Raw genomic sequence first — 14,240 nt, forward strand, 5'->3', positions numbered from 1 at the left:
TCTAGAGGTATCAAAAGCATGAATGAAGGTTTCAGCTGCAGGTGACTGGAGACCAGGCTAGGTTGGGCAATATTACAGAGATGATAGTAGATGGTGTGAGTAATGGTGTGAATGTGCAGTCAGAAGCTCATCTCAGGGTCAAATATAACACAAGTTGTGAATAGTCTCACTTAATCTCAGATAATTACAAGGAAGTGGTATTGGGTCAATAAACAGGGAATGTAGTTTGTGGAAACTTTTCCTCACTCAGTACTGAATCAAAGAGAAGCAATCTGACAATTTAGCAACAGTGGAGGAGTAGAGAGAGGTGGTGCTGTGAGATTAGTTTGGTGTCAGAGGGTACGTGTAAAAACCAAACCATACTTTTGAATGATATCACAAAGGCAGCACATACAGAGGAACCTTGATTATCCGAATGTCAATTATCTGAATTTTGCATTATCCAAGTAAGATCTCAAGGTCCCATAAAAACACTACACCAAAGAAATAAGTGAATTTGATTTACCTGTACTGAAGAACATGTGAAAATGCTGGCAAAAACAAAGAAGCACAAGCACGTCAAGCAACAGCGACTGGACTTTTTTAAAGAGTAAGGGGTTAGTTACACAGCCCTCAGCAAAAGGAAGTGCTTTATTCCCGTCACTTTACCGGGCCGTTCATGAAAGAAAATGGTGAGAAAGTAAACACATGTGCAAGGCGGTGCTTCTATCTTTCTATTGTGACACTGAATTCACGGAAATTGATTCAACCAGATTAGTTGCTAAATCTAGAGTTATTGGCTTCCATGATCGCATGGTGTCATATGAACACAAGCTTTTTTTTTTGATGATTAATTTTGGTGTCTTGCTCATTGAAGAGTTTTCCACATTTAACAAGATTGTTAATGGTTTTAATATGGGAACTGGTTACTTGTAGAGTCTGACAAAGATCAGAGTTAGGGCTATCGCTTTTTACCATTTTAATTAATGGTCTGGATGAAGATGTAGATGGTTTTCAATTTTGCAAATGATATGAAGATTTATGCAGATATTAGAAACTTAGCTATTAAAAAATAGACTGCAGCTGGCTCCCAAGGTAAATAGGATAATTTTCCAAAATGTGCATTTCATAGAGATATGGCAAGTGAATGAGTAGGCTTAGGACTAGCCAGTTAATGCCAGGGTCAAAAACTCTAAAACATCAAGAAAGATCCAGTTACTAAACTACATTAGTCTTTCAAGGTTGAGTACCAGTGCTGCAGTGATGTAAATCCAAACACAATGCCTGTTTTCCAAGAGAGATGAACGAGACTTCTTGGCTATTGGATTGAGTTTGGTTCCTTCACATAGTGGGTGATATTGTAACCTTAGAAAAGGCTCAGAGGATAGCCACTAACAACCTAGTCAAACACCAAAACTGTTTGATAATCTGACATTAAAACCAGTGAATTATAAAAGGCTCATGTTGACATAATCATTAAGAAGGTCATGTTTCTGAAGGAGCTAATGTTCATGTCACGTTCAGTTCTACACAATCTGATGATGTCACTTAATCTAAAGGTGGAGAAGAGAAGTTCCACGCTAGCTTTCATAGGGAACACTTGCATTCTATACAGTTCCAACAGTTCTAGTAATTATGCCTGCCTAGTTCTATAATTGTATTTATCACTTTTATGCAATAGACTATCTTGTGAATGAAGGACAATGTCTCCAGTAAAGACTCTAAAGTGGTGTATCCCCTACCACACATCATTACACAGGCCCTTGACAAAGTACAGGTAAAGGAGAATGATTGCAGGTAACTCCCTCAAACAGCCCTTACTGTTAAATCTCTTACTGATAGAGACAGCGGATATCTCACCTTGTGCAGTAGTGGTAATCAAGGCAATACTACAATTATGTTTGGAAATCATGGAAATTAATAATTAAATAGTACCCTACTTTCCCAGCTTTAGTAAAAACATCTGGTTGAGAAAACATAATCAGGTCTGCACGAATAAATGCATCTTCTTTCTTAAGCTGTGCCTTCTGGGAGAGTGCGAAACCTGCATTGCATTTAGACTGGTTTGATTTTCAGATTGTATGGTGCTTCTATTTTGCTCTTTATTAGAAAAAAAATAGATGCAACAATAGATGCATATTAATATTAGCCAATCACCTCTGCATCAGTCATCAGGAAGGAAAGGAAATGCACACAAAACCAAATGACTGAAAATCTAAGATAGACTGGAACCCTAGGGACTCCTCAAATTTGCCTAAATAAAAGAGGATTTTTGAAGGTAATCATTCTGATTAGTATTTTCTAAATGGTGCCTTTTTTCTCTGACAGACTTTCTTTTCATTTTCCAGCTATGTTACTGAAACATAACTTTCCATCCATTGTATTGAAAAATAACAGTACAGAAACCGTAGACTATTTGACAGTAGGTTACTGATGCTGTATATAAAACCAGAGTAAGGTCACCTTGGATAGATTGCAATGTTTGTTCTCTCTCTTGAGTCTTACTTCAAATGTTAGATTGCCTAAAGGCATTCACAGGAAACCCACTAGTTACACTATGCCAGAATACAGTACACAGGATTTCACACACTGTGCTGGTTTCTCATGAATTTGAAACTGTCACCACATTTTCAATTACCCTAATGCAGAAGCACTGAGTAAAACATTATCTGTGACCAAACTTTTCTAAGAATGGCATTTGTCACAGAAATGCAACATTGTTACAGATGAATTTCAAATTTTTTTCCTGTAATGATCTGATACAACAGAAATGCTTTTAAGTAATTATTTATTCATTAGGTGTTAGGACTACAAAATAAAAATCTGTACTTAAAGAATAGAAATGACATTAAGAATGTCCGTTTGTGATGCCATTAAGACAGAAATACATTGAAAGCCCTTCACAGAAGTAAAATCAAAAGACACTTGATGAGTCACAGATGTGTCTGTTGGGGGTGACCTTTGTCGAAGCAGGGGATTTTAAGAAGAGTCAATAAATTCAATAGTGGGACAGCTGGGGGTGTGGATGTTTTGTTGGAAGGGAATCATTGTCAATGAAATTGAGCACAGGAGTTACCAGAATAAAGTTAAATAAGGATAAGGAGGAATTTCAATAATTGTCAAATTATTTTGAGCGGAGCTAAATGTGATAGAATGTGCTGCAAACCAGTTAGAGGGTCAATCGGAGTAGCAAATTGTTTCTCTCTGAGAGGCCAGGCATAATTATCAGGTGATCAGCCACTTACCTGGAAGATGTCAATCAAGATCCCAGTTAGGAGGAAATACAGGGACAACATTCAAGCTTTACACCACATAAATGCCAGGAAATGACTTCCTCCGACAGAATCTAACGAACACACCATGACATTCAATGGCATTATCATGCTGAACCCCCTACTATCAACATCCTAGTAGCTACCATTGAACAGAAACTGAACTAGACCAGTCATATCATTAATATGACTACAAGAACACGTCAGAGGCCAGGAATTCTGTGCACAGTAACTCATCTCTTGAATTCTCATAATCTAAAAGGCAAAAGACTGGCAGATCTCCAGTACTTGTGACACCATCTGAAGCAACAGCCACTGTCAGTATAACATTGAGCCTACCTTGAGGATTGATGAATGTATCTCCAGAATACAGGTGAATGCACATGGAATAGAGGTCTTGGGGAAATGCTTGTTGGTGGTGGTGGAGGTGGGGGGAAATGGAGTATGAAGGCGTGGGCAGGGTAAGCCAGAGTGTAAGGGAGGAATGATATTCAACATGAAGGAGAAAATAGGGTTTTGTATGGGCTCCATCCACTCTGATTCGAGGACACTTGATCAAGCTCCAAACATGAAGAATACCACCGAAGGGCATGGACAATCAGATATGGTTTGCCAGGCAATTGTCCTACTCGCTGATTCCTGTGTCCACTATGGTTAAACTGAAGTGGCCACTTAAGGGTCTCAATCAGCCTCTGGGACAGGGGTGGAATTTTTTTTAAAAAATGCATTAATATATCTATTTTAAGTTACCCAAGTTATAAACAATATATTGTCCCACATTTGCAAATGTTTGTTATTTCAGCTAGTCCCACTTTTGTGTGTTTATTTATACACATGGTAGAAAAGGACTTGTGTCACATGATGGTTGTCAGCTTTCTCTCCAACATCTGCTGGTTGGAATGATATTTATTATTTAGAATCTCGACAGTATGGAAGTAGGCCATTTGGCCTATCATATCCACACCAACCCTCCACCCAGATCCTCCCACCCCATCCCACTCCCCTTCATTTCCTATGGGTAATCCACCAAGCATGCATACCCCCGGACACTATAGACAATTTAGCATGGCCAATCCATCTAACCCACACTGTTTGGACTGTGGGAGGAAACCAGAGCACCCAGAAGAAACCCATGCAGACACAGAAAAAAATGTGCAAACTCCATGCAAACAGTCGCGCAAGAGTGGAATTGAACCCAGGCCCCTGGCATTGTGAGGCAGCAGTGCTAACCACTGAACCACCATACTGCTCATGATGAGTTCTCTGATTCAGCTGACTCTCCTGATTTACACTGTTGCCTTAAACACCTGTTTCCTTTAAATTCATTAACTGAAAACGTTTGTCTGACAATGCAGTCTTTGGCTTTTGTGCCCTCATGAACAAGATTCCTTTCTGTTCCTGCAGTCAGCCGCTCTCTGTCTTGTATTTGCTTGTCTGTTCATCAGTTGTCATTGCCTGTGAAACACTGTAAATCACTTCTGCAGCATTTAGGGTTCCCAGTCTGTGTTTTTGACTTGCTTCTGTTCAGTTGAGTAGCTTCAGTTTCATGTCCAATATCTAAAATTTCAGATCTTCAGATATGCTGCAATATTGGATTCTCAGACTAACTTGTCCTTTTGGAGTGAGCATCATTCGGTCACAGAGTCTCAACTTTATCTTCAAGGATATGATTGACATCTGGTACACTTCACTTGATTTTGCTGTCTTCATTGCACCAGTTATAAATCATTTTCTCCTTTACACTTGACATTGCCAACCTGCTCTAAAGTGTAAATTGAATGATTTGAATCTCCCTCCAACCTCCCGTCGTACCCACCCGCGATTTATCTAAACAATGTTGGACAGTTTCATAGCAATCATCTTTGTCTGCTTACTACCTAAACACTTGCATGGAAAATGGTTTATCTTCTTGCATTTAAATTACAGATCTTTTCACTCCGGACATGCTTTCTTTCGACTTATGTTAAGACCTCTGTGATACTTACAAATTGTCCTTCGAGCTTGAAATCTTTTATGTTGACCCTTCAGTGGATAAACTGCTTCTCAACATAGTATACAGGTCTGAGGTGTTTATTAACATAATACACGGGTCTGAGCTGCAGCTATATATTACAGACAAACATGCCTATTCTCCCATGCATAAACCATTTTGAAAACATTTCCTTCCCTTTGAATGTTGAAAACATACACATTAAGACTCTGGTTCTAAATCTCAGATTAAGGGTGATATATTCCAATACAGATCTCTCTTGAGAGGAGAATAAACATGCAACAGAAGTAACTCATGCTTATCCAAAGTCTATGTGATCTTTCTCCTCTTCTTGATTTCCTTGCTTTGTAATCCAATGGCTTTTAAAAACATACGTTTACTGTAATATAATCTGTGCTTATCAAAGTATCTCAAATCTTTTGAAATTTCCTATTGCTATATAATATGGTCACTGGCCCTTCCTCAGACTGGAGGCTAATCAAAATAAGAACATGCTTCTATCTGTGGCCAATGGGGAATGTGTGGGGCACAATTTTGAGCAGGCATTAAGCAGTTCTGTTCAGGCAAAGAATACTATTAATCTCAATTCCAAAGATGCACTGGATCTCCTGATAAGTGAACTGTGCCTGAGATTTCACGCTTAGAGAACTGCACGTTATACAGCAAACGACACATCCATTTCACTCAAATAGGTATTACTATCTGCAGAATGATAGGAAGAAGATGGATTCCATAAATTCCTTCTTTGAAAAATGTGTTTTATAAACTTCTTTCAATCATCTGAAAACAGAAAGAACTCAATGGATGCTGAAGACAGATAACTGCCTTCTTGGGTCCTACTTTAAAAACATTTCGCTATAAACTTACTGAGCTTAAATCCTGCTATTAAGCAACAATTCATTAAAATAATAAGATCTCCAGTTGACCAATTCTCATTTTGCCAATCCACATTTAGATATTGCCTATCATATGTACAAGAGCAAAGCTATTATGATAGAACTGCTAATATATTAGAAACACAACATCACATGTACCTGCCATTGTTTAGTCAGCTGTCGAACCAGCTGGGTGTCATCCAACAGTCTTTCTTTATAGGTGGCATCCTGTAAGACATTGGCAGTGGTCTCCGCTTCTGTAAGCCAGGCCCGGAATTTGTCCAAATCCAGATAGAACTGCTGCAGCAATCTGAGGGCTGCTTCCAGCGCAGCCTCCCTCTCACCGGCCCTGTGAAACCATTTATTTTCACACACATTAGCCAGCTTCATTAGCATAGCCTTTTCATAAACACAGCTGTATGTCCAATTATGAACTCTGCAACACTTTCAACTGAGGATTAAGAATGAGTTAGTGACTGTCACAAATTTAAATATTTAGGGAATTTATCGTCACACAACCTTTACCCATATTAGTCACTTAATTTGGTTTATAGCAGTAGAAAGTAATTACACTTGACAACATTTAAACAAGCAAAAAATTATGCCTATGGTGACTAGTGTGGTTTTGGGGCTGTACCACATACTGACTTATAGCAAAGGGGGTTTGTCCAAGACTTACAACCAGGAGTAAATTGGAATTTCCACAGTATTGGATGGTGTGGATAAACATATTGAATTGAATATCACCTTTTTGAATAAGATATTCAAACATAATAGCATGAAGATGTGAAATAAAACAACAAATGAGCTGAAAAAGAATAGTCTTCAGTGTTTTTCTATTAAATGAATGGGGCTTCTTACTAACTGGCAAATTAACTTCCTTCTTATAACACTGGGCATGGAGTGTGAATTGAGAGGGAGAAGAACATAATTCTTCATAACTGCAAATACTTGTACACTGTTAATATTTATTCAATTCCACTTCCATTTTCTATGGAAAATAATCAACACATCAGGAATTTATGAATGCATAAAAACATTTTATTAATCTTCTGCCATTCATACTGTACAAGGAATGTCCTGGAATTTCCGCAAAGCTATGGTAGCTTTGCAGGAATTGGAGCAGAAACTCAGTTTGCATGCACAAAGTGGTTCATTAACTTCACTTCTGATGAAGGTAGACTAGTTGGTGGAGTGGAAGCAGTATTCCATAAAATGATGGGCAGGATTGTGCTAAGTGATCCAAATGTGGTCTAAACAAAGTTTCTTGCATAAATTGGCTTCTGGAAATAAGTCCAAGGACAAGGCTTGGTTTTTGTGACCTCATCAAATAAATTTAATAAGTTGTGAATTTATTCTTCATTTACACTTCTACTCCACTTAAATTCATATTTCAAATACTGTCCAGGAATGCTTTATTGTACTTACCAAAATGTAATATCTCACACAGTTATTCTGAAATTTATCTGTCAATTGCATGTTTACTCTGCATTTATTCTTTCATTATTTTCTTGTAGTTTGCCTCAGTGTTGAGTATCACCTCCATGCTTGCACCAGCCCATATTTGGAAACAGTCTTTTTGGTTCAAAGGGCAAGATTGTTAATATAAACTATGAACAACAGTGACCTTGTGGGACCTGACTGTCCAACGTCTTTCTTTCAGAACTGCTCCTCTTTACCATCACATGTTTTCAGCCTTGCATACAGAAAGTTATCCATTCTATTTCTTGTTTTCTCACTCTACAAACTCTGACTTTTAATATTATACCATTACATTGCACCTTATTAAGGACTTTTAGAAAATTTGGAGAAATTACATTGGCAGCATTATCTTTGTCTACTCTTTTTGTGCCCTCTTCAAAGAATCAGTGAGGTTGGGCACTGATCCTCCTTTAGTAAGAATTTCATCATTTTTCATATCAGTGTTAAGGTGACTGATCATCACTTCCCAGGGCATCTTCTATTACCATTCCTCAATATAGGTATGAAGGTGGCTTTCCTCCAGTCCATTGACTCAAGACCATTTGGTCATGAATTATTAATTACGTGTATTAGCAACTCTGCTTTAGATTCTTTTAAAATGGGGTTTTATCCTCTTTGAAATTGATTCATTTACTTAATATTGCTTGCCTTTTTATTTTAAATATGGCAATCTATTCTTTCGGTATCATACCCACTTGATCATATCTTTCTGGCAAAGTCTGAAGCAAAGTAATTATTTAACATTTCTGCCACACACACACACACACACACTTCTGCTGGTAAAATCAATCAATTGCTCTTTCTTCCTCTATTCTATTCCAGCAGTATTCTTCAAGCTTTATTTGCAGAGTGATTCACCTTCCATCTTTACAGTCAGGAAAGCCTGACTAGCAACAGTGAATATCAGACTTTCAAGGTGAAATTTCTTTTGCTGGTTTACATTTTGTAATTTTCTTTTCAGTCTCTTAGCAACGAACTTTCTCTCTGCTATACAAAGTTCTGCCAATTCCAAATCTTATACAAAGCAGCATGTTCTGCAGGAGTTGGTGCAGATTTTGTTTTAAAAGAGTTTTTCTCCCCCTTTAAAAGAAGTTAGACTGGCATGGCAAAACCATCAGACATGCTTACAGTTTTTCAGTCTAGTATGTCCAAAACCAATTACAAAGGCATGCTAAGTGACAGAGCCTTGTAGACATGGGACCATAACTGGAGCAATGACCAGTCTCGTCTAGTAATTGATTACAAAATAGTTAGCTTTCATTGGAAAAGTGACTATTTAAGTTTTAGAAGCAGTAATGTTTTGAGTCTTCTTCAAGCAGAACAGCCTGAAATGCAGCAGCAGAACACCACTGTAAAATTTGTTTCACTCTATCCCACTCCACTCAAAAACAAATGCTGGAAATGATATGGTCACCTCCATCATGCACATGACACTGAACCTGGATTTGGGACCAGATTAAACACCAATGAGGGGGTCAACAGCAGTGACCCACTGCTGTTTTGGCAGTAGCGATAGGTGTCAGGATATTTTGCACCATAGTTGCTATAACTGCGTCATACACTCACTTTCAATTAAGTTTACCAATTCTGTAAGAACATATTCTGAGAGGTTTAATCATGAGTTCTCACTTCTTACTGACCTATCTGGTCAAAACAACCTTTCTCTCCATCATCAATATTTTTATAATTAATAATTGAACGTATCCAAAGTCCATAAAGGAATGCAACATGTTTATGCCCCGATAATTGTTTTTATCCCGAAATAGCCGGCAAGATTTCCAATTCTTAGAGACTCCAGAGAAATCCTTAAGGATTAGAACATTGAAAATAGGAGCAGAAGATGACATTTGGTTAATTAAGAGCGCTCCTCCTTCTTAGAATCCCCAGTGTGGAAACAGGCCATTGAGCCCATTGAGTCCACTCTGTTCCTCTAAAAGAAATTCTGCCCACTCTATTCCTGTAACCAAACATTTCCATGGCAAATCCATCTAACCTATACATCCCTGGACACTACGGGCAATTTACAATTGGCAATCTACCTAACCTGCACATCTTTGGACTATGGGAGGAAACCAAAGCACCTGGAGAAAACCCATGTAGATACAGGGAAAATGTGCAAACTCCACACAGAGTGTTGCTGGAGGGTGAATCAAAGCTTGGTTCTTGGCACTGTGAGGCAGCAATGCTCACAACTGAGCCACTGTGCTAACCGTTATGGTTGATTCTCTATTTTAATGTCACACTCCTGCTTTCTCCCCATATTGCTGGACACTTTTAACTTCTGTTAGTCTTTTCTTTTCTTAGATATATTCCATGATTTTGCATCCAGATATTTTGTGAATCAAAATCCCATAGGTTTGTTACACTCAATGAAATTTCACCTACCGTGAACCTTGAGCCTATACGCTTTGTTCTGGATTCACTGGCCAATAGCAACATCATCCCTGCATCCAGTCTGCTCAACCTGTCAGGATTTGATATATTTCAATCTAATTCTTCTAAATTCCAGTGAATATGGACCCAGTACCCCCAATCTCTCCTCATACAATGGACCTACCATCCCAAGAATTAGTCTGGTGAACATTCACTGCGCACTCTTCATGGTATGTATATCTTTTCATAGGTAAGGGGAATAGAACTGCACACAGTAATCCAGGTATGGCCTGACAATGAAGACCAATGCATTATCTGCCTTCCTAATTGCTTGCTGCAGTGTATGCTTGTTTTCAATGACTAGTGTATAAGGTCACCTAGGTCAACCTTTCTCAATTCACCACCATTTCAATAATACTCTACCATTCTGTTTACCAAAGTGGAAAACTTCTCATTTCTCCATAAAATATTGCATCTTCCACACATTTGTCCACTCACTAAACTTGTCTAAGACACCATGAAATCTCTTTATATCATCTGCACCATTCACACTCCCATCTATTTTTGTGTGTGCAACAAGCTTGGAAACAATTACATTAGATTTCCCAACCTAAACCCTTGATATATATTGTGTATAGTTTGGCAACTCAAACTTTAAATCATGGTTATACAGCATGAGGAAAACATGATAACGTGTGAGTGTTAACAACGACAATTGCCTTCTTAGAATGTGACCTTTGTTTCTTTCTCCCCCAGCAATTCTATCTTTAGCTTAGTTCCACCAACTAAATAATTAGAGATCCATAATTGCTTTCAATGAGGTCACCAATGCAGAAATTAGTGGGAACCCTATGTTTAACAATGAACCAAAAAGAAAACAATTAAATAAAAAAATTCTGAACATGTGGGCCATTACTAGTATTGCCCATTACTAATTATCCTTAGGTGGTGACAGTCTTCTTCTTGATCCACAGCAATCTATGTCGTTAAGATACCTCCTTTTAGGTGACCATGAAGAAATTACATATGCTTTAATCACACCATGTTGCTCAGAGAGGAACCTTAAGTAGAACAACACTTTCATGCACATTTTGCCCTTATCTAGATTGTGAAAATTGAGAATTGGAAAGATGCTGTTCAAAAAGTCTATCAAGTTGCCCCACTGAACTCTGTGGATAATACACACTTGTAGCTACTGTTAGGAGGCAAAAGTAGTTATTTAATCTTGTGATGGATGTCCAATTATGTGAACTGCTTTATCTAAATGTTGTGGAGCTTCCTGAATGTTGCAATCAGGATGGGACCATTCGCCGCTGCCGATTAGCCACTGCCCTATCACCGCCGAGGACGCTTTGCCGTCCATTGGCCGCTGAGGATGATTCACCACCGCAAGTGTTTGTAACTCATTTTTATGTATAAACCAATAAAATGATACTTCTTTCACCTTATATTTATCAATATGTACTATGTTGTATAAATAAAGGGGACTGAGAAGTATGAAAGAACAGGCGGGAGGGAAAACAATCAGTACATATATATATCTTTCTGGTGGCGAATAGTCTCCAGATGTCAAATGACCCCAGTGGAGAAATGCTGGTGGCGAACCGGCAGTGGCTAATCGGCGGCGGCAAATGTGCCGTTGTGAATCGTCACCAACCCGTTGTAGTCACTACAACCACGGAAATAAGTGAAGAGCTTTATCACACTTGTGATTTCTGTCATGCAAATGGAGAAGCAGCTTTGGGAAATCAGGACATGAGCTACTCACCACAGACCCCCAGCTTCATGCTTGCTTAAATCACCATTATATAGCATTTAAATTGTTGTCCCAGTTCAGTTTCTGGTTACTATTGACCCAAAAACAATAATAGTAGAAATCTTAATGATGGTCATGCCATTTAATTTCAGGAGAAATTAGATTAACTAAATAGATTAGATTCCCTGCAGTGTGAAAACAGGTGCTTTGGCCCAACAAGTCCACACCGACCCTCCGAAGAGTAACCCACCCAGATCCATTTCCCTCCGACTAATGCACCTAACACCATGGGCAATTTAGCATGGCCAATCCACCTGACCTGCACATCTTTGGACTGTGGGAGGAAATCGGAGTGCCCGGAGGAAACCCACACAGTCATGGGGAGAACGTGCAAACTCCACACAGACAGTCGCCCAAGACTGGAATCAAACCCAGGTCCCTGGCGCTGTGAGGCAGCAATGCTAACCACTGAGCCACTGTGCCACCGTGCATTAGAATGCAGTAAAAGTGTCTGGTTCTTGTAAGAGACAAATGCTATTTGTTATTTATTGGCCTAAATCTGCATGTCACCCTAGTCTTGCAAGTGGGAATTTTTCATTACCAATGGAATTATAAACATAGTTAAATATATTGCAATTACCAAGACACACCCCCACTTCTGATATAGGAATATAGGAGTAGCAGTAGGCCATGATGGAGGAGTTATAATGGAGAGAAAGTCATTAATGAAGCAGCTGAGGGTAGCTGGGCATGAAACTCTGCCCTGGGATGAGATGATTGCGACCCAACGTCCAGAAGATGTTTTGTACTAGATGTGAGTCCAATCACTGGGAGTGAGACTCTCACTCCCTGTTTTACAATAGTTCTTTGAGCAACACTCCCACAAATCAAGAGCATTCACTCACATCTCACATGTGGAATTCAGTTTGGATCAAGGCTGCCAGGTATTAGTTTGTAAATATTGACAACACATTATTTTCCTAATGACTAGGAGTAGATTGATAGAACGGTAATTGTCAGGTTAGATTTGTCCCAGTTTACAAACCAAGAAATTACTTGTCAGTTGTTGGGCAGAGGTCAGCATTGTGGCTGTACTCACAATTAGACTGAAAGCACAGAAATTTCTAGACGACATGTTTTGCACACTGTAAACAAAATGATTCAAGTCTTGTCGCTTTTGTTGTGCTTAACACAGTCTACTCTCAAGACGAGTTCTCTCTTCTGCTTTAGATGGTCATAGAGTCATAGAGATGTACAGCATGGAAACAGACCTTTCGGTCCAACCCGTCCATGCCAACCAGATATCCCAACCCAATCTAGTCCCACCTGCCAGCACCCGGCCCCTATCCCTCCAAACCCTTCCTATTCATATACACATCCAAATGCCTCTTAAATGCTGCAACTTTACCAGCCCCCACCACTTCCTCTGGCAGCTCATTCCATATACGTACCACCCTCTGTGTGGAAAAGTTGCCCCATAGGTCTGTTTTATATCTTTCCCCTCTGACCCTAAACCTATGCCCTCTCGTTCTGGAGTCCCTGACCCTAGGGAAAAAAAACTTTGCTTATTTACCCTATCTGTGCCCCTCATAATTTTGTAAACCGCTATAAGGTCACCCCTCAACTTCCGACACTCCAGGGAAAACAGCCCCAGCCTGTTAAGCCTCTCCCTATAGCTCAAATCCTCCAACCCTGGAAAGATCTTTGTAAATCTTTTCTGAACCCTTTCAATGTTTGCATTAAAGTGCAGTATGATGTAAAGATAGGTTTCTGCAGTTCCTTTGTGCTACAAAGCAGTTGATTCCTACCAACAGAATGTAGACTTACACTACAATTTGAAACTAAATTAAATCACAATAATTTAATCATTGTAAAGAGATTTTTAAAAAAAAACTATTTTCTCTTATTCAGATTGAACATTTTTAGCAATTCACTGTGTACTGAAGTATAATAGGTTTAAACTTTTTCTTTTTTTTGCTATATATTGTGTGCATCATTTTAAAGTTATGACACCACGGTGGTCTCTGCCTGTAACAACAGACATGGTTTTGCAGAAATAATTTGTTATAGACTCTTTGTAATCTCTGACTCAGCATCAATCAAATTAAAGGTTATTTTTGAAGAGGAAGGGGTATTTAATATGCCAATTTCGTGACTGGCCTCTTAGTCTGGAGTGCTATTACATCTGATGCACCAATAATAATAGCATAGGTGGGTGTATGAGTATGTGTGGATTAACTGCTAGATACAGATATCTTTTGTGCCCATAATTGCTAAGCAAATGAAGGTCCATTGTTTAGCATTAGCATTATCGTCTTGGAACATAATACCATCATTGATTTAATTCTTACTGTGATCAGCCTGATGGAGGATACAATCTAAGGACTTTGTTTGAACTTTATCAAGGAAACAATGTATAAAACAAGATAAAATATGTATAATTTTCAATTTCTTACCAGATAACTTACTAGAAACAAACAGGGTCCTTCCATGTTACATTGAGCTATAACATT

General features: G+C 38.7%; 1 protein-coding gene across 11 annotated transcripts in view; it reads right to left on the reverse strand.

Annotated features, from left to right (window-relative positions):
- Positions 1-14,240, reverse strand: part of dmd (dystrophin) — a 2,003,576-nt gene that overhangs the window by 311,300 nt on the left and 1,678,036 nt on the right. For all 11 annotated transcript variants that reach the window (XM_087992890.1, XM_087992895.1, XM_087992900.1 and 8 more), the window contains one exon: positions 6,276-6,465. In XM_087992890.1, the coding sequence (XP_087849016.1) occupies positions 6,276-6,465 (190 nt within the window). The remainder of the gene's footprint in view (positions 1-6,275; positions 6,466-14,240) is intronic.

Source organism: Chiloscyllium plagiosum, unplaced genomic scaffold (assembly GCF_037043375.1).
Source record: "Chiloscyllium plagiosum isolate Xiang-an unplaced genomic scaffold, Cpla_swu_hap1 HiC_scaffold_12, whole genome shotgun sequence".
Classification (NCBI taxonomy): domain Eukaryota; kingdom Metazoa; phylum Chordata; class Chondrichthyes; order Orectolobiformes; family Hemiscylliidae; genus Chiloscyllium; species Chiloscyllium plagiosum.